Below are 24938 nucleotides of genomic sequence, written 5' to 3'. Positions count from 1 at the left end.
TCTAACACTGCTACTGCCTATAGGGCGCATCCTAGTGGCTGCAGCTCTGGTGCTTAAGGCCGCCAGGAGAAAAGCGCGATATAAATGTTATTTGTCTTGTCTTGTCAAATTATGCCGTGCGCTGCTGATTGTCTTTAGAGCCAGGCTCTCCTCCTAGGTCCCCCTCCTACTACTGTGCGCTCTGACGCTGCCCACTCCTCCCTCCCTTACCACAGCTGCAGCAAGAATGATAGCAGCAGATGGCAAACGCTCACTCACCTATCCATGATCCAAGCGATAGAGATCCCGTCATCTGAAACCCATCTGTCTCTTCTACAGTGCAGCCGCTCGCTCTGAACTTCCTGATTCTCAGATCAGACAGGAAGTAGGAAGTAGTAATAGTGGTAGTAACAGAGCGGCAGCACTCTAGAGGAGACAGATGGGCTCCGGATGACGGGACCTCTATTGCTTGGATCGAAATAGGTGAATGTGAGTCATCTGGTGCTGTCATTCTCCCCCACTGCGGCTGCCTTCTCTGCTGGACTATCGTATTCACTGGGATGGAGGCTGCATGGTGGCTGTCTAGTTTGGGAGGAAATCGGTTGTTCGGTGGTGGGGGTGGTTATGTAATTCTGTCTGGGGAACGGCTTCCGGGTTGGCGGTGTCCAGAGCTTTCTGCTATTGCCAAGCTGGAGAAGCAGGGGGAAAGTGCTGCTGCTGTGATATCTGGCGCCCTCTTCACAGGGGTGCCCCAGCCCCTGAGTGCAAATGTCCCAGCCATTCATCTCTCACTCTGCATTTTGCCGCTGGTATTCCCTGCATTGTGCACCCACAGAGGAAAGCGGGCTGTTGCCCATAGCAACCAGTAGCTCGGCTGCCCCGGTGTGTGTGGCATGTTGCTGTGCAGCTGCATCTTCTGATTCTATTACGACATGATGGGGGGCCCAAATCAGTTACTTCGCTTAGGGCCCCATTTAGCCTTAATCCGGCTCTGTTCACAGCATGTTTTGTATGGATGGATAATCTGTCAATACTACTAGGGAGAGGTCAAAATAAGTCTCAACTGAACTTTGCCAAACACACTTAGAATATTTTTAAAGGGAACCTGAACTGAGAAAAAGTATTTAAAATAAACACATGAGGTAACTTCAAATGAACATTACATAGTTATCTTGCCATCAGTTCCTCTCAGAAGCTCCCCATTTTCTTCTGACAGTTATCCCTTCCAGTTCTGACAAGATTTTGTCAGAACTGAAATATATCAGTTGCGGTTAGTTATATATCAACTGCTGTCAGTTATAGCTGAGAGGACAACTGATGTGCCATGTTTCCCTATGGCTCAAGTGGGCAATGTTACAGTTTAACAGTGTGCTGACCAGGAAGCTGTTATGGGGTAATGGCCATTTTCAAAATGAAGGACAGAGAATTCCATTGATCATCATGGACAAACAGGATGCAGGAGAGGAGAAAGAGATTGAGTAGACTACACGGGAGGTAAGTATGACTTGTGTATGTTTATTTTGACTTTTAATTTTCAGTTCAGGTTTTCTTTAAAGAGAACCCGAGGTGGGATGTACTTATGCTAGTGGGGCACAGAGGCTGGTTGTGCACACTACCACCAGCCTTTGCTGCCCCATGGTGTGCCTCCAGGACCCCCCTGCGCGCCTCTATACCCCCTGCAGTGCTGGCGACATGCAGCGTGTCACCAGCACAATGTTTACCTCTGCCTGTCTGTTAGCACCGCTCCCCCGCCTCCTCCGTATCGGCGCTACCCGCCCACGTCCCTTCCCTCCCGCTCATTGGAGGGAAGTGACGCGGGCGGGTAGCACCGATACGGAGGAGCTGCACGATCATTCTAATAAATAAGTTTCCCATCTTCAGTACACTTCCTGTAAGCATACATATTTTGCTTACAGGACGTATAAAAAAAAAGACTGAGGCCATCTTGTGGCCAAATAGTAAAACTACATCTAAAAGTATTTTTTTAAATGCAAAGACCTGTTTTTACATTTTAAATTAACCCCTTACCTCCCACACTCCCCAATAGTTACCAACATTTATTTTGTTTTGTAAAAAAATACAATGACATAAATTTACAATTATAAAAAATGCATAAATAGTTTTCTTAGGGACTGAACTTTTTTAATATGTATGTCAAGAGGGTATAATTCTGTTACTTTATAAATTATGGGATTTTTATTGATGATGGATGCAAAACTGAAAAAAATGCATCTTTATTTTCTAATAAAATATTGGCGCCAGACATTGTGATGGGGACATCATTTAAATGGTGTAATAACCGGTACAAATGGGCACATAAATTACGTGCATTTTAATTACGGTAGCATGCAGTATTTAAAAATTATAATGGCCGAAAACTGAAAAATAAGAGTTTTTTTCCAATTTTTTTCTTATTTTTCCATTAAAAAACATTTAGTATAAAATAATTCTTGGCATAATGTACCACCCAAAGTAAGCCTAATTAGTGATAAAAAAAACACATTTAACACATTTCATTCTGATAAGTAGAGATAAAGTTATTGGCAAATGAATGGAAGGAGCTGAAAGGTGAAATTTGCTTGGATGCTGAAGGGGTAAAACCCCTCAGTTGTGAAGTGGTTAAGGACAAACAGAAAAGGTTATGGTTCACTAAGAATACAGTAAATTTGACCGACTCACTAAACGTTTATATCTGGTGGAAAGCCAATATAACTCACCATCCAAGGAACATCCACTGGCCTGGTGGGGTATTCCGTAATGCAGGGAGGGTTTTATGGTGCTAACCAGTCGATCCAAAAACTGAACAACCAGATAAGCATTCCTGAAGATGTCTACAGGAGACTTCCAGGAGGCCCGATAAATGTTTGCGTTAAGTGTAAAATTCAGGGCCGGCCCGCTCATGAGGCGGGGTGAAACTTTTGCCTCAGGCGGCAAATTTCTAGGGGCGGCATCCGCCCGTCGGAGGGTGCGGGGAGCCGGCCGCCCAGCTCCTGCACGCCGCCCACTGTATTGTAAATGGACGGCGCTGCAGGAAGGGACGTCAGTGGAGCGCACGCTGGATCGAGCGAGGAAGAGGTGAGTTCTCCCCGCCCACTGCCTCTTACGAGTTGCGCTAGTTCGGATGTATTTAAGGCTGGAGGGGAGCGGAGGACGGGGACCCAGGCGAGGCCCAATACCCCCACCCTGCCCGCTACCCCTCCAGCTCGGCGGCGGCACCCCCCCCCCCCCCCAAGGGGGGGGGGGGGGCGTTTGGGCGGCGGCAGCAATAATTTTTTCTTTAAATTTGCCTCAGGCGGCAAAAAGTCTAGGGCCGGCCCTGGTAAAATTGACTCGCATAACCACACCGGTGTTGTAAAATTGTATTTCTTCTGTACAGTCTTTGTGGTTCTGCTTCCTCACCCCATTTTTGTCTACCGCCATATTTTTAAAATTGTCCTTCCATCTAGCTTGTTCTCTTCCTCTTAGTAAGAACTCCCGTATTGCTTGAAGTGTTATCAGCTTTCTTGAATTATTTGCTGAATTATTGCAAGTTTCCTTCTGTTTTAACCACCCTGGCGTTCTATTAAGATCGCCAGGGCAGCTGCATGAGGGTTTTTTTTAAATAAAAAAAAAAATATTTCATGCAGCCAACTGAAAGTTGGCTGCATGAAAGCCCACTAGATGGCGCTCCGGAGGCGTTCTTCTGATCGCCTCCGGCGCCCAGAATAAACAAGGAAGGCCGCAATGAGCGGCCTTCCTTGTTTTGCTTAGATCGTCGCCATAGCGACGAGCGGAGTGACGTCATGGACGTCAGCCGACGTCCTGACGTCTGCCGCCTCCGATCCAGCCCTTAGCGCTGGCCGGAACTATTTGTTCCGGCTGCGCAGGGCTCAGGCGGCTGGGGGGACCCTCTTTCGCCGCTGCTCGCGGCGGATCGCCGCGGAGCGGCGGCGATCGGGCAGCACACGCGGCTGGCAAAGTGCCGGCTGCGTGTGCTGCTCTTTATTTCATGTAAATCGGCCCAGCAGGGCCTGAGCGGCACCCTCTGGCGGTAATGGACGAGCTGAGCTCGTCCATACCGCTAAGGTGGTTAAGAAGGCAAATTTCACCAAGCTTTGCTTATTAGTAGGAGGGCTTTTCGGTCTATTTTATCCCCCTATACATTCCTAGTGGTTTGGGCACCCTGAGCTGCTTGGTTACTCTGTTGTACTGGTCCAAGCCATATCAATCCCTGCCATGCACTGATGAGGACCAAAAGTCCGAAACAGGCGGTCTACATGTGGGTTTGATGTGGCTGTGTAAAATTTAAAGCTATAGGCTTGCTATACACCAGCGGTTCTGGATTTAAGCCTGGCTTACATGGGGCATAAAGAGATCATTTGCATATTCAGTAGTGGAGCATTGTGGGTAAACACAAATGTTCACTTACAGCTGAATTATTGCAAGTTACCTTCTGTTTTAAGAAGGCAAATTACACCAAGCTTTGCTTATTAGTAGGAGGGCTTTTTGGTCTATTTTATCCCACTATACATTCCCAGGGGCTTGGGTCATCCCGAGCTGCTTGGTTACTCAGCTTTCTTGAAGAGACACCTGCATGCAGCATTCATATTCTTTGAGCTATGACACTCCGTTAATTTAATCCCAATGCGTACACACACACACACACACACACACACACATATACACACACACACATACACACATACACACATACACACACACACACACACACACACATACACACACACACACATACACACACACACACACACACACATACACACATACACACACACTTACACACACACACACACGTGTACACACACACACACACACACACACACACGTACACACACACACACACGTACACACACACACGTACACACACACACACACGTACACACACACGTACACACACACACACACACAGTGTACACACACACACACACACCCATTCCAAAAAAGAAAACCAAAGACTTCTATCAGCTTAGAGGAAAACAAAATTGTATAACCTACTTTGTAGATTGAGTACGTTTTACATACAACAGATAGGAAGGGGGCTCCTATAAGACCCCAGCATTGTTAACAGGGGTCAGGCAATTTGATTGCACCACAAGCCTCTTTCCCTATTAAGCAGACACCCCACTGTCCCAGGGATATCCAAAGACCTTTACTACTTCATTCCTCACCCCATTCCTCATTCCTTCTCCCTGAAAGGCATCCTTAATCCCCCAACAATCCACCCACACTGCTGACGGGCATAGAGGTCTTGTAAGAGAGTTGACGAGGGCCCAGGTCTGTCTGTGCTTGTTACTAACCTTAATGCTTGGGGAAAGAGTTTAGTATAGCCTGAAAAACTGGAAAAAAGATAGGTAGAAATATAGGTCTACATACTCATAAAGGTGTATCTGTTTCCAGGTTCAGAGGGGATTATTCAGGATGTGGTGCTGCTCGGAGCCCCTGTTGAAGGTGATGCGAAGCGATGGAAGCCGTTAACCCGAGTTGTAGCCGGGCGAATCGTGAATGGATATTGTAGGTGTGTAATTGCATTGCATTGACCTGGCAAGATAAACATAAGGCTGGAGAAGGAGACCAGCATCCCGGGCGAGTCCTTCACCTGTCATTACCGGGAGCTGTGGCTCTTCAGGACCCGTATCTGTTTCTACATCCATCATCTCCAAAAGGGGCTGAAATAAAGACCGAAAGAAGTAGAAAGAAGCCAATTCCATTTCTAAAGGCAACATGGGCAGTTCTTCATTCCGGCATTGCTCCGAGGTCACAATATAAAAAAGATAATGAAACGTAATGATTAATCAGTGGGTAGGCAACATTTAAGAGGTGGAGAGCTCTGAGAAATATTAAGAAACCAAAGATGACAGGAAATTGTGACAGCATTCAGGGCTGAGGCATGTCAGTCATACAGAGACAATGTTACCAATAAGGGCAGGTGACGGTGACAAACACAGTACCAGCAAAGGTAGATATTATTAGCGGTTACCGGTAACACTCACACCAGTGTTCCTATACTCTTCTAATGTTCCAACAAGTACAGTATTCCCTTCCCCCTCCCTGTCCATATAGCCGGAGCTGCCAGGGGAAGCAGGCAGTGCTGCACAGGGAAACTGGCGGAGCCGCACAGGGAAACATACAGACTTGCACAGGAAAACAGGTGGCGCTACACAGGAAAACGGGCGGCGCTACACAGGGAAACGGGTGGAGCCGCACAGGGAAACGGGCAGAGCCGCACAGGGAAACGGGCGGAGCCGCACAGGGAAACATACAGACTTGCACAGGAAAACAGGTGGCGCTACACAGGAAAACAGGCGGCGCTACACAGGGAAACTGGTGGAGCCGCACAGGGAAACGGGCGGAGCCGCACAGGGAAACATACAGACTTGCACAGGAAAACAGGTGGCGCTACACAGGAAAACAGGCGGCGCTACACAGGAAAACAGGCGGCGCTACACAGGGAAACTGGCAGAGCCGCACAGGGAAACTGGCGGAGCCGCATAGGGAAACTGGCGGAGCCGCACGGGGAAACGGGCGGAGCCGCACAGGGAAACATACAGACTTGCACAGGAAAACAGGTGGCGCTACACAGGAAAACAGGCGGCGCTACACAGGGAAACGGGCAGAGCCGCACAGGGAAACGGGCGGAGCCGCACAGGGAAACGGGCGGAGCCGCACAGGGAAACGGGCGGAGCCGCACAGGGAAACATACAGACTTGCACAGGAAAACAGGTGGTGCTACACAGGAAAACAGGCGGCGCTACACAGGAAAACAGGCGGCGCTGCACAGGGAAACTGGCGGAGCCGCACAGGGAAACTGGCGGAGCCGCACAGGGAAACTGGCTGAGACCGCACAGGGAAACTGGCTGAGACCGCACAGGGAAACTGGCGGAGCCGCACAGGGAAACTGGCTGAGACCGCACAGGGAAACTGGCGGAGCTGCACAGGGAAACGGGCAGAGCTATGCAGGGAGACAGGTGCTGTGATGGCATAGTACAATCTCCACCAATCGGTGTATGTGACATCACAAACACCTGGTCAGATGTGACAGGAGGAGGATCCCCCACTTCCCCTTCCTCTGCTTTCTCATCACTTGCTTAAATCCCTTCTACCTCCAACTTTTGTCTCTCCTCACCATCTTTCATTCTCACTGTGCCCCCCCATAAACATAAGCCACCCTTTCCCATTCACTCTCCATCTCCCCCCATTACCCTCACTTTCTCCACACTCTTTCATATCATTCATCACTCTCCCCCTTTATGGTATTTTTTCTTTCCCTTCCCTCCACGTCCCCCTGTTCTCTCTCTTTCTCACTCGTTCATATTCTCGTTCTCTCTGTGTGTTTCTCTGTCCCTTTTGTGTCCCCCTTTCTCTTATTTTTTTCTCTTTCCCTTCCCTCCACCCCCCTGTTCTCTACCTCTCTCTGTCTCGTTCATATTCTCGTTCTGTTTCTCTTTTGTGTCCCCCTTTCTCTTGACGCCCATCAGGCCTTCCTGTTTGCGGTTGTGACGGAGGATGAATAATGCAGTAAATAATTATACTGATTACAGATGGCCAGGAATAGATGGGAGAGCTGGAGATTGTGTGGGAGGAATTATGTCACGCTAAAGCATTCCTCAGCTCAATTCATTAAAATAAATTCTGGAAAGGGAGAGATTACAGATTTATACTGATGTACTTACCCCTAATGTCTGCACTGTACTGTGTACCCCATCCTCATGTCGCCCTCCTGTGCACCCCATACTGACATCACATTACTGTGTAACCCATACTGACATTACCCTGCTGTGTACCCCATACTGACATCACATTACTGTGTACCCCATACTGACATCACATTACTGTGTACACCATACTGACATCACCCTACTGTGTACTCCATACTGACATCCCCAGCTGTGTACCCCATACTGGCATCACCCTCCCGTGTACCCCATACTGGCATCACCCTCCCGTGTACCCCATACTGACATCACCCTACTGTGTACTCCATACTGACATCTCCCTGCTGTGTACGCCACACTGACATCACCCTGCTGTGTACCTCATACTGACATCTCCCTACTGTGTACCCCATACTGACATCCCCCTGCTGTGTACCTCATACTGACATCCCCCTGCTGTGTACCCCATACTGACATCCCCCTGCTGTGTACCCCATACTGACATCCCCTGCTGTGTACCCCATACTGACATCCCCCTGCTGTGCCACCATACTGACATCACCTTGCTGTGTACCCTTTACTGGCATCTCCCTGCCGTGTACCCTTTACTGGCATCTCCCTGCTGTGTACCCCATACTGGCATCTCCCTGCTGTGTACCCCATACTGACATTCCCCTCCTGTGTACCCCATACTGACATCACAGGTTTTTGCGAGTCACACAACCGTCATAGGTCAGGGCCGTACTGACACGTCTCATTCTGTCTTTGCAGAGGGGATTGGCTGCTGAGTTTCGTGTACAGAAGCTCTTCCGTAAAGTTGAACGTGGCCGGACTGCAACCAGTTGGTCTGGATGACCGGAGAATGGTCAATGTCGATCTGTCGTCTGTGGTAAGTGACAATGGCATGCTGGACTTTATCCCAATGGAGAGTGGTGATCATAAGGTGCTTCTTGTGTATTTGTGTATATTACAGGTGGTGTCGGAGTATTTGCCATGGCAGTGTGATTGTTTAGGTATTTCATACATATCTCTGTGTTAAAGGGTGTGTCTACAGTGCCACTGTGTTAGATGGGGTGTCTGCAGTGACAGTGTGGGCATTAGGCACTCTATACATATCTGTGCGTTAGAGAGAGTGGCTATAGTAGGGGTGTGTGCAGTGACAGAGAAGTCATTAGGCACTCCATATGTATCTGCCTAAGAAGGTGTGGCTATAGAAGGGGTGTGTGCAGTGACAGAGCAGTCATTAGGCACTCCATACATATCTGTGTGTTAGAGGGTGTGGCTATAAAAGGGGTGTGTGCAGTGACAGAGCAGTCAATAGGCACTCCATATGTATCTGTGCCTAAGAAGGTGTGGCTATACAAGGGGTGTGTGCTGTAACAGAGCAGTTGTTAGGCACTCCAGACATATGTGCGTTAGAGGGTGTGGCTATAAAAGGGGTGTGTGCATTGACAGAGCAGTCATTAGGCACTCCATATGTATCTGTGCCTAAGAAGGTGTGGCTATAGAAGGGGTGTGTGCTGTAACAGAGCAGTTGTTAGGCACTCCAGACACATGTGCGTTAAAGGGTGTGGCTATAAAAGGGGTGTGTGCATTGACAGAGCAGTCATTAGGCACTCCATACATATCTGTGCGTTAGAAGGTGTAGCTATAAAAAGGGTGTGTGCATTGACAGAGCAGTCATTAGGCACTCCATACATATCTGTGCGTTAGAGGGTGTGGCTATAAAAAGGGTGTGTGCATTGACAGAGCAGGCATTTCATACATATCTCTGCGTAAGAGGGTGGGGCTATAGAAGGGGTGTGTGCATTGACGGTGAAGTCAATAGGCACTTCACACATAGGAAAAGATAAAAAGGTCAATAGTTCATGTATTTTCACTCTGGGACTCTTGAGATTGAAATTGAGCACAGACTATAAAACATTAAATCTGCTTTGTAAATGTTTATATATAAAATAAAACCTTGAGATATCTTAAAAAGAAAAAGTTATTTTTAGGAGTAGGACAGATCCAATTGTTTATCTCATTAGTTTTTTTTTTTTTTTTTTTTATCTCTGGTTCACTTTAAAGGCGTTGTCAGGGAAATGATACAAAATGAGCTTTACTCACCTGGGGCTTTCTACAGCCCCTTGCAGCCCACTCTCACGCCGACCGCTGTGCTCTGCGCCACCGTCCCGGTCTCCGTGCACGGTGCAGAGGCTGACCCCGAGGTCGTGCACGTAGACCGGGATGGCGGCGCAGAGCACAGCGGTCGGCGTGAGAGTGGGCTGCAAGGGGCTGGAGAAAGCCCCAGGTGAGTAAAGCTCATTTTGTATCATTTCCCTGATAACTCCTTTAAGGCCCGGTTCACACTTGCATGGGAGTGGCAAACAGATCCGTGAAAACGCATTTGATCACTGGTCGATCGGATCAGTTTTCACTCTGTTTCCGCTCTGCTGCTTTCATTCCGTTTCCCCACAAAACCCCCTTTTCCCCACAAAACCCCCTTCCAGTGACGGGACTCGGTTCCCGAAGCTGCGGGCAGAGGAGGACGGCGGCGGCGTGGGAGCGATCCGAGCGGATGGGGCTGGAGGAAGCCCCAGGTATGTATAAAACTTATTTACATATTTATTTCAGCTCTGAGTACCTTTAAGCGATTGCCCAGAACATCTGTGTCAGTGGGTGGTCCTCTTTAATCCGTGCGCTCTTATCGGGAGCAGCATGAAGTTACAAGCGCAGTGGTTCGATGGTTGCCCCCCCCCGCTCGCCACACCGATCTCCCGCTAGGATTTCACAACTCTTCCAGGAAAAGAGGCACCTGCTTCTCTCATTACAATCAAACCTAATTACGTGTAAATCCCCGTCTGCCGCGGCGCCCGCACTTCTGCGACTTAATAAGATGAGGGTTAATCTGATACGATCGTCTCTCCGTGCGTCAGTCTGTCTGTCAGCAAAGTGGCCTTTTCTCAGGCTTTAATTCTCCAGCAATCAATATCTGAGGGGGGGGGGGGGGGGATAAATGATCAGAATCACTTAAAGGGAACCTGAAGTGGGAGGTATGTGGAGGTGGACTTATTTGCTTAATTTTATACCATACCATTTGCCTGGCCGTCCTGCTGATCCTCTGTCTCGTATACTCCTAAGGTGATCATACATCTAGCAATCCGGTGGCAGGGTGACCATTCCGATTCGGTAACTATTATCGAATCATTAAAATCGGTAATGCAAAAAGCATGTCTGATCAACGATTCCATCGATTTCAGGCCAGAATTGTATCGATCGGACATGCTGGGTAGTCTCAGGCCGACATGGTCATCCGGGTACATGGTGGTAACGACATGCGATCTCACGAGCTGCCAGTGACACGGATCTCCCGGCCACTGACCCCCCAAAGGTTATATGCCCCCCCCCCCCCTCCCCCCTGGTGCCTGTGCATTAAAATACTTTACCTGTCACGCCGCCCTCTAGTGTCCGCTGTACTTCCGCATTCAGGTCCCACGTGACTTCCGGCATAAACCACACGGGGCGCATGTGAGACGTGGTGACTTTTTCTTCCCACTCTTTGGGGGAGAAAGGGTGCATCTTGTGGTCTGAAAAAATGTGGTATTTACTTTTGAAAAAACTCTGGATTTGGATATACAGTTTAAACTATGTTATTTTGGTTATTTGTGCTTTTTAAAGAACCACTATCGCGAAAATGGTAAAATGTAAAATACAACACATACAAATAAGAAGTATGTTTCTTCCAGAGTAAAATTACTCCTCTTCCACATTGCTGTCACTTACAGTAGGCAGTAGAAATCTGACATTACTGACCGGTTTTGGGCTAGTCCATCTCTAGATGGGGGATTCTCAGCATAGCCTTTATTCTTTATAGAGACACTCCCTGAAAAGGATTTACACAAAGATGCTGCCCAGCCTCCCTGCTCGCTGCACACTTTTTAAGGAGTTGGACAGAACAACTGCCATTTGCTAAGAGCTTTTGAAAATAAAGAAAACCCTGAGAAACCCCCATGAGGAGATGGGCTACTCCAAAACCTGTCGGTTCTGACAGATTTCTATTACCTACTGTAAGTGACAGCAACAGAGTAGAAAAGTAATTTATGGCTCATTTTACTCTGTAAGAAATGTACTTCTTATTTGACTTTATTTACATGCATTATAAATGTTATGTTTTTTGCGATAGTGGTTTTTGCGAAAGTGTTTTAAACTACTTATACTACATGTAACAGCAAATATATGTCATAAAAACAGTATTGTATATTTTGAACATGAAGATAACTTTGTTTCTATCTCTGAAACGTTGTAACTGGAGTCGTTTGTAAGTGGGGGACTGACTGTTCATGTAAAACACTGTCTGCCGTATCCACTAGTCCTGCACTATGATATCGGACTGCAGTAGGGTTTTCTGTGCACTGACTCATCCTATTAATTGTCGGCTTCGCGGCGCGCAGCAGGCAGGCTTCTGTGCATCGCAGTACGTTCAGCAGTGGCAACAAGGATTAACGAATATATAAAGGTATTAAAATGCGATTTTCGGACTATATATCAGTGAGTCACGGCTGCTGCAGCGATGGGAGTCATTAGATGATATTAATGATAAGTATGGCTGAGTGGATCATTAAACACCTCTCTTCTGAGGGTTCCAATCATTATACTCCCTCTCGCGGGAGCTGAGGCCGCCGTACGGCAGAGAGCTTCACCGGATTAAACCGCAGATTGGCATTTCATGCTGGGCTGGTGCCTATGATCTGCAAGTACACCCAGATCAAGCGGCTCAGCTACCGCCGCCCCCACCCTGACATTAGCTGACGAAGGACTTTTTCAAAGTTTTGAAGATGCAGTCTAGCTGTTTTAAGTTCAGCTTCAGTTTCTTTCTTAAAGGACCACTGTCGTGAAAAGCTTAAAATGTAAAATATATGTAAACGGATAAGACGTGCATTTCCCCCAGAGTAAAATGAGCCATACAGTACTGTTCTCCTATGTTGCAGTCACTTAGAGTAAGTAGTAGAAATCTGACAGAACCGACTGGTTTTGGACTAGCCCATCTCCTCATAGGGGATTTTCAGGTATTTCTTTATTTTCAAATGCACTTAGTGAATTTGAGTTGCTTTGTCCAACTGCCCAAAAAGTGTATGGTGAGCAGGGAGACTGGCCAGCATATTTGTATAAATCTTTTTCAGGGAGTGTCTTTTATAAATAATAAAGGCCATGCTGAGAATCCCCTATGGAGAGATGGGCTAGTCCAAAACCTGTCGGTAATGTCAGATTTCTACTACTTGCTGTAAGTGACAGCAACACAGGAGAGAAGCAATTTATGGCTCATTTTACTCTGGAAGAAACGTACTTCTTATTTGTATGTGTTTATACACATTTTAAGATTTTCACGACAGTGGTCCTATTAAAGAGGGATTTTCCGCCACGAAAACAAATTCCATTTACCCACTTCTCTGTTTATTATGCAGCCTGCGACCTTACCCTGCATTGCAAGCACTCCAAACTAACTGGAAATGTTTCTGCTGTAATCAATCTTATTTCAGTCAGCCTGGCTCTATTTGGTACATTGCTGACAAGAAGGGAGCTTGTCACCACACCTCCTACATTCCTGCTCCTCACTGATTGGCTGAGGGCAGTTCAGTGAGCTGCTGAAATCTGATCCCTCACTGCAGTGCAGCCGCGGCTGTAAATCCTAGCAGCCAAGGCTGTAACTAACATTTCTGTTTAGCGTTCATGGCGATCGCGCTTCCCGGAAGCCTTCCGTCCCACCTCTTCTATCAGCTACACTTGGCCCGCTCCCTTCATCACTCCTTCAACTGTGCTTGGCCCGCCCCCTCCATCACTCCATCAGCAGCGCTTGGACCACCCTCTCCATTACCACCCCCGTCATAAGCTGCAGCGACATGTAGTGTGTGTGCACGGCGCGACTATGGCCCTGCATTTTCAAAGCCTCCAGTCCCGCCCCTTCACCAAAAGGCCCAATCAGAAGCAAAGGAAACCGGAGAGCAGGAATCAGAAAAATATTATACTTACCTGCGGCTTCCTCCAGCCCCATGAGCACCACTGCGTCCCTCACCGTTCGGCTGCAATCAACCTCGGTAATCTGGCTTGGTCGTGCAAGACGGGCTCTTCCACCCATGTGCGGCCGTTCGCCCGGTCTGCCGGGCCTTGGAAAAAATGTCTTGCATCAAAGCGGTCCTCGGGTCCAAAAAGGTTGGGGACCCCTGCCTTCGAGCCTTCCTGTTCCTCTCTGTGCCTCCTCGTTCCACCACCGTGCCCTGCTCTGTACTGTGCATGCATGAGTCTGCGTTCCCATGTGCGCAGTACAGAGCTGCTCTTCTTCCGAAGTACTTGGAGACCTGAGTACTTTCATGGCCATCCACGGAGACCCAAAGGCCTCTTCGACATTAAAGATGGAGGCTGGAACTGGGTGCCGGCAGTGGAATGAGGGGGCACAGAGAGGAACGGCAAGGCCCCTTCGCTGCCGGCTGAGACTCTCTTCTTCCCCGCTGTGTACAAGCACGCCGCACTGCACAGCTGCCAGTGGGTTTGCACCTGTGCAGTAGCACTAGTTACAGTGGAAAAAAAAGGATTGTGTGGTTCTGTGCTACTGCGCAAGTGCAGGCCATACAATGTGCCAGTGCAGTGCGTCCTCGCTCATACATGGAGGGGAGATCGAACACAAGCAATCTTCGACTTTAAGAGGGTTTAGAGGGGGGTGCTGGTGCAGAGGGGATGTATGAAGATCCGGAAAGCCTCTCTACCATCCAGAGGATTCTGCCTACAAAGTATCACTATTTATTTATTTATTTTTTTAAGTTTACAGGTACCCTTTAAAGCAGCAGGGACAGCCATACTATCCCAGGGAAAAAAATTACACACATATAAGTAGATAAATACTACTAATCTACTTACATAACAAATGTATTGTACTGTCCACGTTTTGATTTCAGTGAAATTTATTTAGTAAATAAAGAGAAAACTGTGTCAGGCATTTTCCATCTTTACTCCCTTTGACTGCAACCAATCCTGATGTAATTTCCTCCCTTACTCTTCTCTCTTCTAGGAACTGTCCTGTTATAGCTTGCTTTGTAAACACATGTGAGCCCAGCATAGATCTATTTCAGCAGCTTCTCCCTTCTCATCCTCATGTCACACTGAACTGCTCTCAGCTAATCCAGTGAGGATCAGATATGTGGCAGGGTAGATACTGTAACAAGCTTTCTTCTCCTCAGCAATGTACCAGAAAGGAGCCACGCTGACTGATGATAGATTAATTACAGCAGACACATTTATGATTATATTTGAATGCTTGCAATGCAAGGTCATGTTATAGACTACATAATAAACACAGATCAGTGAGTAAATGGAATTTGATTTTGTGGCTGACAATCCTGCTTTAAGTTCTCCGTTGCAGGATTCTTGTCTCTAGATTCTGACTGGTCTATGTCATTCAACTTCAAGTTTTTATAGCGCTCATAAAAAAATGAAAAAATTCAATGCCAGAGTCTGATTGGTTTGCATAAAAGCACTCTCCTACCCATCAATATCTATAAACCAAATGCAGCATATTCTAATTTATGCTGCTGCCCCCTTTTCCCGCCGCTCATCGGTTTCTGAGAAGGAGGATGTGAAATATACATTAACCACCCACAGAGGCCAGCCAAACTGCGAATGTATCTGATGTTGGCCCGCCTTACCTCTACGGGGCTGACCTGCCTTAGCCAGAAAAGGGGGTGTTGGGTATCAGCACAGAGTACCCAAGTAACACACACAGAACATCATGCAGCTCAGACATTCCCCCCCCCCCCCCCCCCCCCCGTCAGGTAAGGGGATGACAGGGAGTGAAAGGTTCAGACCTGATTGCGCTCTCAGATTTTGAACTTTGTTTCTTTGCCCATCCGTCTGGGGGATAACGCCTGAACGCACAGAATACATTCCAGCGCTGACAACCGCGATTACAGGGAGGCCTTTCCCTGCTGCAGCACTTAGAGAGGTTGATAAACTCTTTACCTGTCACTGCGAATAAAGCTTTTTACATTCAGCAGAGCACAGGACTTCCATTATTCTTTTTTAACCCTGCTCCTGCCAATCACAGCAAAAAAATTCTAGTACGAATAAAAAATGTCATCAGCAGATTCCAGCCCAACTTCTGGACAAAAAAGTTTTACAAGCTGTTTTCAGTGTGTACTGCCGTTCGTGCTCCCACTGGGTAGATTTGACATCACTTCCTGTTCCCTGGGGGCCTTCCCATGGTTCTCCATGCTTTTATAGGAACCCTGGTGGTGCCAGGAAAAACAAAGCATCTGAAACCTCTTTTTTGTACATAAAGAGATGAGACTAGAGTAGATAAGACTATTGGGGTGCGGTTGAATGGGTGGCAATGCCAAATACAGTATTGGGTTCCAGAGGTTTTGGTAAATCAGCTGTTTAGCTCTGAAGCTGCAGGAAGGAAAATTGGCCATGAACTGTGTATGGAGAGCAGAGATTTTAGCTGTTTGGAAAGGGATCTTTACTTTAAGAATGTTTAAAATGTGGATTATCTTAGTAATAATAATAATCCAAACATTTGTATAGCGCTTTTCTCCTGTTAGACTCTGCAGCCACTGGGACGCGCTCAAGAGGCCACCCTCCAGTGTTAGGGAGTCTTGCCTTGAACTCCTTACTGAATAGGTACTAACTGTAGCCAGGGCATGGTCTCCCATGTCAAAGGCAGAGACCTTACCCAGTACACTATCCAGCCACTGTAAAGGATACACACAGATCTTTTTACAGCTTACAGTCCTGGCCAAACGTTTTGAGAATCGCACAGAATCCTGCAACAAGGGTCAGGGGTAGGCTTATTAATACTCTTCAATATACCACAAATACAACTGACAAAAAGTTTTAAAAACACTGAAGCAGCAAACTTTGTTTAAACCAGTTTGTGCCATTCTCAAAACTTTTGGCCATGGCTGTAGATAACTTTGTAATTATGCATAGAGTTTGCATGTTCTCCATATAATTGCCTGGTTTTTCTCCAACTCCCCAAAACACACTGGTAGGCTAATTTGGCTTCTTCCTAAAAGTGTCTATAAATTATGATCGTGAGCTCCTGTGAGGGTCAGCTAAGCTACATACACACACTGGATTAATCTTAGCCAAGGCAGTCGTTAAAGAAAATCTGTAATAAAAAAAACCTCCCCTGGGGGGTACTCACCTCGGGTGGGGGAAGCCTCTGGATCCTATTGAGGCTTCCCCCGTCCTCTGTTCCACGGCGCAGTAGAGCGGACCCGACAGAGATCGCCTATCTCTGTGGGAAGAGCCGCAACATCGCCCCCGCTGGAGCCAGAAAAGGTAAATATTGCACAGCCTGACAATTGTCGCCTGTGCGTTCCGTGGGCTGCAGCAAGACCGCCGTGGGACAGAGGACAATGGTGGAAGCCTCGATAGGATCCAGAGGCTTCCCCATCCTGAGGTGAGTACCCCCCGGGGGAACTTTTTTCAAGTACAGGTTTTCCTTAAAGTGTATCAGAGATGGGGGCTTAACTTGGGCTTCCTCCATTCCCCTCCAGACTTTTTGCTCCCACGCCGTCCTCCTCCTCGTTGGCCTCAGTAAGTCGTCCAGTCGGCGCAGTCCAGCAACGCACGCTTCCCCATCTCGTCGGCGACGGGAGTGCACGACCACGATGCGCAGTTGGCCCTGGACCGGAGGACTTTCCGGGGCCAATTGCAGAAGGAGGAGGGCAAGGGAGTGATACGTTTGCAGGGGGCTGGAGGAAGCCCCAGCTATGTATATTTTCTTTTTAAGTCCCCATCCCAGGTTCTCTTTAATAGCCTGGTTAGCGTGTGTACAGGAGCCCCCCCCCCCCCCCCCCCGACTTCAGCTAAATATATGACAAGCCAGATCGTCAGCTGTGTCCAACCCCCAAGCGCCTTGTTCTTCTACCAACCCACCATCAGAACTCACTCCGTCATGCTGTCCCTCTACCCTGCTCTGTAGCAACTGACACACCGCTAGCCTCTAAGCTTGTAACATATCTGTACAGCACTTGGTCCTGAACTGTCGCTTGAGAAATGGAGTCCAGTTTAGGGACGACCCTTGTACATGAGTATAAAGCCTAGAGGCCTGTAGACATGCTTACTCAATGCCGCCCAATAGGAATCGGGACTCGATCCCTCCGGCAACATTGCAAGGCAGAGGCTGTGCAGACGTGACGCTCGCTTGCAAGCAATCAACCCGTTCTGTTCCATGCAGAGCGCACAGCGGTGCAGGTGTCACTCACGTGGCAGGTGAGGTTAGTGGGGGGAATAATGCTCTCAGCCGTAGTGACCCGTCATGGTGAAACGCTGGCCGAGGGTTCAGGGCTGACTTACTCATGCTGGATTCTCATAGGAGGTCCTTATTGTCCAGTGTCATCTGGCGAGTGTGCAAAGCTTTAGAATTGTTTTCTGTACTCTTGGAAAAGTCAGTACAATATAATCATCCTCTCCCCTCTAGAAATGCGAATAAGAGGTCGTAACCCCTCTCCACTAACAAAAATTGTTTTTGTTCTCCACCCGAATTTCAATGTTGCGTGATAAAGACTGTGATGGGGGAGGATATAAATTGCCTAATTAACCAATAAAAAAACAAGACCACAAAATGAAGACAAGATACAAACAGACACGACTGCAGCAGATAATGACAGTGCAGCCGGAGTATGATGCTGGCGGATTCTGCCAGCAGCGATATTCCTGCGACAGGTGTAACCTGGTGGGCTGCCTAACGATTGTATTCCGAGCCGGCAGAGGGAGAAACCCCTCCCTCCCCCCACAAGTGACGGCACAAAAGTGTGAAAACGATCCGCAGGTTTCTCATTAACGGAGACAATAGACGCTCGGTAATTGGCTCTACGTGTGATGCGTGAGATCTCAACAACCTCACATCAGCTCGCGTACCGAGCCGTCCTTGTCATATGATGTTTACATCTGTGTCATCGGCACTGAAGCAAAAAAACGTATGATATAATGAATTGTATGTGTAGTACAGCTAAGAAATAGAACATTAGTAGCAAAGAAAAAGAGTATCATTTTTTTCCCCCCTTATATAGCTTTTTTTAATAACATTGCATCATTCTCTAATATTTGCAGTTTACAAACCACACTGCATTTTAAATTATGAAACAGCAGAGCTAATGACCCTTTTAACTTCCCTGCGGTAGAATCTTATCTGAAGTTGTCTTTCACTGTTTCTTTGTATAAGTGCTTCAGAAAATAGCACTGCTCTTTGAGTAAATTAGTCAGAGAGCTCAGAGAAGCCCTTTTACATAGATAGCAACTGAAGTTTCTTAAAGGGATACTGTAGGGGGGTTGGGGGAAAATGAGTTGAACTTACCCGGGGCTTCTAATGCTCCCCCGCAGACATCCTGTGCCCGCGCAGCCGCTCACCGATGCTCTGGCCCCGCCTCCAGTTCACTTCTGGAATTTCAGACTTTAAAGTCTGAAAACCACTACGCCTGCGTTGCTGTGTGCTCGTTCCGCTGATGTCACCAGAAGTGTACTGCGCAGGACCAGTATGGTCTGTGCCTGCGCAGTATGCTCCTGGTGACATCAGCAGGAGCGAGGACACAGCAACGCAGGCGTAGTGGTTTTCAAAGTCCTGACATCACACTGTGGGAGGGGTTTCACCACAATATCAGCAATCATGAGTCCCCTGATGATCCGTTTGTGAAAAGGAAAAGATTTCTCGTGGGAAAGGGGGCATCAGTAAGGGCCCGTTTCCACTAGGGCGGAAACCTCCGCGATTCCGCAGAGTTTGCCCGCACATGAATCGCATGGGGAAACTCTGCCATAGGGGAGAATGGTGCCGCCGGCGGAATCGCTTGCTGTAGCGATTCGGCCGGAACCCCCCGCAGAATAGCCGTGCATGGCACGGCTGATGGGATTCAACCTGCGATCCCGCCCACCCGCTCAGTGCCGGCGTGCGTCTCGCAGACGCACGCCGCACTAGTGGAAATGAGCCCTTACTGATTGGGATGAAGTTCAATTCTTGGTTACGGTTTCTCTTTAAGATTCTCCTTGAAACGTCCTTTCAGCTTTCGGATATTTCTTTAGCGCCCCTCCTAGTCCTGTCATGGAGTTCATTTTGAAGGAAATAAAAATTAGTAATCATCGTAGTCGCCGAGCGCGTCACCCCCCACCTCACCGAAACTAATTACACCTTGAGGTTAAACCGCAACGTAGCGTCCCTTCTCGCGGCCCCACGGGAGAGACGTCACCGTGGCAGGTGTCACCGCGTTTGTGTGATAGTCGGGCATCGGGTGGCGAGCAGCTGCTCGGAACAATGAGGCCCCGATTCCACCCTGGTAATTAGCGCCGCGTGCAATCCACGCCTATTGTTCCCCTCGCGCTGAGCTCTTGATTTTAATTCATTTGCATTTTCTTCACGTCCTGCGGCGCCGCATTGTTTGCATTGCCGTAGTTGTGCGTGTCGCTAGCTCACTGCGCAGTGGAAACCGCGGAGCGGCAGAAAGAAGTGGAAGGTTTATTCCCCCGTGTGGCGTTAGTTACCAAACTGCTGCCTTTTGTCCTCCGTTATGCCTTTTCTGGGGAAGCCCGTGAGGCTGCAGTTCAGAACTTTCTCTCTGCTCCACAAGATAAGCATCAGCATAAAAACATTTATTTGTTACAGCTGATACAAATCCTGCAATAAATCTGCAGTGTCTACTTCCTGCTTTTATGGAAGCAGAAATATTAACATCCTGTGTTTACAAATTAGCTGCTCTGCCAGGGCAGAGGAGATTTCTGAGCTGACACAGCTCAGAGATCAAATTACTACATGTGATTAGTCACAGATGAGGCTAAATTCTCTAAATACACACAGGGTGCATTTCTGTGTTTTCCTTCTGTCTTGTGTGAGAGTTCAGGTCCACTTTAAGGAGGAACTGTGCAAATGGAAAATACATTAGGCATTGACAGGTGCGTATCATTTTATTTGAACAACATGGCATACATGTTGCTGACTGCACAAAATCTTCCCAACAGTCATTTGCGTTGATCTGCTGAATGGATTGGGCAAAATGCCTGATATCAGTCGCTCGTTGTTGTCATCTAGTTGTACACGATTGTTGTCGGATACAGCGAAATCTGTTGGTTTTTGGATGTTTCAAACGACTTTTGTTGATCACATGTACAAGATTTAAAGAGGAGATTTAACCCAGGATTGATCTGCTAGTTGATGCCCCCTTTCCCACAAGAAATCTTTTCCTTTACTCAAATAGACCATCAGGGGGGTCTGTGTGGCTGATATTGTGGGGAAACCCCTCCCACAGTGTGATGTCATGACCTTGGTCCTGACAGTTTGCTGTCTGTGAGCCTCATTGCATTGTGTAAAATACCAGCTGTTTCCAACTGCCAAGCAAGCAATATCTCCCTCTATGCACAGAATTCTTAGTAAAGAACATTCCGTACAGATCACCTGGCAGAACTAAAGATGTCACCACCAGTGATACATTTCAGAATGTAAATCAGGGAGAGGAAAGATTTTACAATGGGAAAACACTGACTAAATAAACTATAAATTAATATTGTAAAAAAAAATAAGCAATTTTATTCTTTGCGCTATTTTCACTGCAGTTCAGCTAAGTACCCACGGGCAGATCACGGCCAGAGGGATCAGGGATCTTCGCCGACGAATGATCGTTCCCCGATCCATCTGACTGAATCTGCAAGCATCATTTGCGCAGTCCTAAATGAACGATCTGTCATTTACACGGTTGCGGCAAAACCTGCAAAAGTCGATGAGGATTGGGACGATCCTTCGTGATTTAATCTAACATGGTGGTCGTTCAAAAACAAACGATCACCGCAGGTAGTGTGCATTGTGAAACATTGTTTAACCCTTTAGCAGCCAATTTATTTAGAAGCTTGCAAGTGCTCCAGGCCAATTTATTTTCACACATTTTTTTTAAACATAATTTGTTACATTTCCCTGCTTTTAATTAGTACTTCTGTAATGTGTATTTATGGACACTTGTCACTAGGGGGCAGTGTGAGCCAATAACAGAGGACTTCTGCTTTCAGTTTTTATATTTTCGGCTAGTAGAGAAAGATCAAAGCATTCCAAGAATTTACAGCACAAGTTCTGCCGGCTGAAGTCAACAGAGTGCACTTATCTCAAACGAGATAACTTTATTGAAGTTGCTAATGGCTTAACACATTTTTGGTAAACTATGTTGAGCAATATCGCGGAGAGAAAAAATTGAGAAAAATCTATCGGAAAAAATTGCATCATGGGTATAGGCCTCTCCTCTTTTAAGACTGATTGGGTAGCCAAGAAAATATTGAACTTTCGAACTATGTGGTCATATAACGTTTTGACATTAGATATCTTCTTTTTATGCGTGACAATCGACACAAATGTGAACTATATATTTCTGTGTTTTCTATAAGAGTACCTGTCTCATCCCCTTTGTAGGTGAACGGGCATCTGGACTACATGAAGCAAATGGATACGTTGCTGAAAGCGGTTGGAATCAAGACCAAAGAGTGCCGGCTTGAGGAGCAGAGCGGGCTGCTTCGGCCGATGGTCGGGATTGCAGCACCGATACCAAAAACTAACACAGCTGAAGAAGTGGAGGGCGAGGACAGCTCACCCTGGGACTGGGAGCCAGTGAGCACCTCAGCCCCCCAACATGCAACGGTCCACACAGGCAGCGGCCTAGAGCCACCTCTGACTGAGGACCCCACCCCAGCGCCCTGCTCCAGATGTTCAGCAGAGGAGGAGGAGCCGCTGTGCAATGACTGCTCCAACAACAACAAGAAAGGCACAAAGGACTGCGTGTGCGAAAGCGTCACGACTGACGGCGCAGCGTTTAATTATCCATTTACAGAGGCCAAAGCGGAGCCAGATACCTCCGATCATTTAAGATAATGCAGAGTAATGTGAGGATGTCCCAGTTAATGTGACATGCAGGCAGTCTCTGACCCACTTACTTGTTAGTCATCGTCACTGCGGGAGACAGGAAACCAGGTCACACAAGGCTGCGTCTAGCCTTACATCGTCCCCAATTCCCAGAATCCTTCAGTGCACTGAGAAACAGCTGGGGACGTAAATAAATACCGCAACAGAACAGACCGCCCGGGGGCCACAACCATCATTGCCTTTAAAGAGGGACTCTAGCCAAAAACTGTACTTTCAGCTTTGGATAAACTGGGTAAGATTTAGACGCTCTAGTGGGTTTTTAATTGCTGTCGGTACCCCAGATGGAGAAATTCACCGCGATTAAAAGGAAGCCAGAGAAAGTCCACTATAGTACTGCCATGTTCCTAAGTCAAGTCTCTCCATGGTCCTAAAGGTCAATAGAATAGAGGGTGCAATAAAATAAATACCAAATGTCATTGGTTTATTGCTGCCTTGGACACCTAAACGCTAAAACCTAAACAGGAAAACAAAATAAGATCTGGGTTTCTGTAATGCTAAATGTGATGTGATGCGCCCGAATGATTGCATCTGGCACAAGCGCATTTTAGCGTTATGGGTTAACCTTCCCAGTGACATGCGTTGACCGTAAGTCAATGGCGCCGCAGATATTTTAAACTGCTTTGCGTTGCGGTGTGCATGCGCAGAATTGCATTTTTTCAATACGCTTCCTTGCAATTTGTATTTTGGCCACAGGAGAGCCTCACTTAAAGTTTGGTTTGCTGCCAAAAAATACATTACCGTGCAGCAACGCAGGTGTATACGAGGCTTCTTTTTTAGCATTGCACTCATCTGAACGGCTCTGTGCACACTGGCAAAAAACGGATCTGATCACGATCGATCGGATCAGTTTTCACTCTGTTTGCCGGCAAATACATACTAATGGTCTTTTGAAGCCAGCGGTAGAGGCTTCCTGTTCCTCCGCTGTGACTACCCGACGCGGCATGTGACTAGTCACATGACGACTCATGTAGTCACATGATGCAGAAGAAGATGGAAGCCTCTACCGCTGGCTTCAGAAGACTATTATGTATGTATTTTAACCCTCACCCGCCTCCCGCCACTCAGATTTGCGTCCCCACATCCCCCCCACCCCCCATGGATGCCCTCTGAACGGTCCATTTCTTCACTGGTGTGAAGAAACGTTCCATTGCCCTCAATGCACAGCATTTCTTTCTGGTTCCGTTCCGCTGGGCAGAACGGTCCAAAAAATTAGGGCCTGCAGCATCTTTCCGGTCCATGGAGTGGAACGTACTCAACGGATCCATACCAACGGACACATGTGATCGGTCCAATAGGTTAACATTGGATCCGTTTGCATCAGTTTCGTTTATACAGTATACGTTCTGCTTCAGGTCCGCAAAAAAACGCAACACTGCAGAGATCGGGGGGGGGGGGGGGGGATGACTCCGAGACACAATGCTGCGCAACACAGCAAAGATTGGCAGACCCAGGCTTGAAAAAAAGAAAATATATATATACTGCCTTTGCGCCATATAGGCAAACTTTATGCCATCACTATAAATGTTCTTACTTTGAGGACTTTCCTAAAGGAAATCTGTAATGATAAAAACACCCCCTGGGGGTTCTTACCTTGGAAGGGGGAAGGCCTCTGCATCTTCATAAGGCTTCCCCCGTCCTCATCAGCTTTCTACATCCAGCGCTGACGGCCACTAAACACCACGTGCAGCAAGATTTACCTTTTGGGCTCCAGCGCATGCGCAGTAGAAGCTTTCCAATCACGTTCCGGCAGAAATAGTCAATCCCCGTCAGGTCCGCTCTACTGCGCAGGTGCAGACGACTCGCGCCTGTGTAGTAGAGCGGACCTGATCTACTGTGCCTGCGTTGGATCCCTGAAGGTAAATATTGCTGCGCAGTGCTTGCTGGGGGTATTTTCGGGGAGCTATTGCTCGATCCCCAAGGCTACAGAGGACGGGGGAAGCCTCATTAGGATCCTGAGGCTTCCCCCTCCCATAGAAAGTACCCCATAGGGGCTGTTTTTTTGTTACAGGTGTACTTTAAAGCCAACTCCTGGATTTTCCCAGGCTCATGACTTTCAGTTACTTACAGTATTTGTATATGCTGCCTGTTCCAATCATTATGAACTAGATTGTTACTTTTATCTGAGCACTGACCAATAAAAATGTGAACTGTAACGTCATCTCCAATATTTTCGAAATAAAAAAAATATACACTGTATTTTTAGCGTCTGAGGGCTGGTGCACATCAGAGCAGTTCTGGAGCGTTTTTAAAAACACTTGCGGGCTGAAAACCGCTTGGCTAATGAAGGTTAATGGGCTGGTGCACACCAGAGAGGTTCGTTTTTTCCACAAGCGCAAACTCGGGGGCTGCAGTATATTTTAGATCTCTGAAGCGTTTCTGCCCCAATG

General features: G+C 47.5%; 1 protein-coding gene across 1 annotated transcript in view; it reads left to right on the top strand.

Annotated features, from left to right (window-relative positions):
* TMCO4 (transmembrane and coiled-coil domains 4) overlaps positions 1–23932 on the top strand; it is a 92274-nt gene extending 68342 nt beyond the window's left edge. The window contains exons 12-14 of the mRNA XM_068241749.1: positions 5377–5494; positions 8403–8520; positions 22045–23932. Of these exons, the coding sequence (XP_068097850.1) occupies positions 5377–5494; positions 8403–8520; positions 22045–22500 (692 nt within the window). The 3' untranslated portion in view covers positions 22501–23932. The remainder of the gene's footprint in view (positions 1–5376; positions 5495–8402; positions 8521–22044) is intronic.
* The last annotated feature ends 1006 nt before the right edge of the window (positions 23933–24938 follow it).

Source organism: Hyperolius riggenbachi, chromosome 6, assembly GCF_040937935.1.
Source record: "Hyperolius riggenbachi isolate aHypRig1 chromosome 6, aHypRig1.pri, whole genome shotgun sequence".
NCBI classification, from domain to species: Eukaryota; Metazoa; Chordata; class Amphibia; order Anura; family Hyperoliidae; genus Hyperolius; species Hyperolius riggenbachi.
This window is presented reverse-complemented; position numbering and strand designations above follow the sequence as displayed.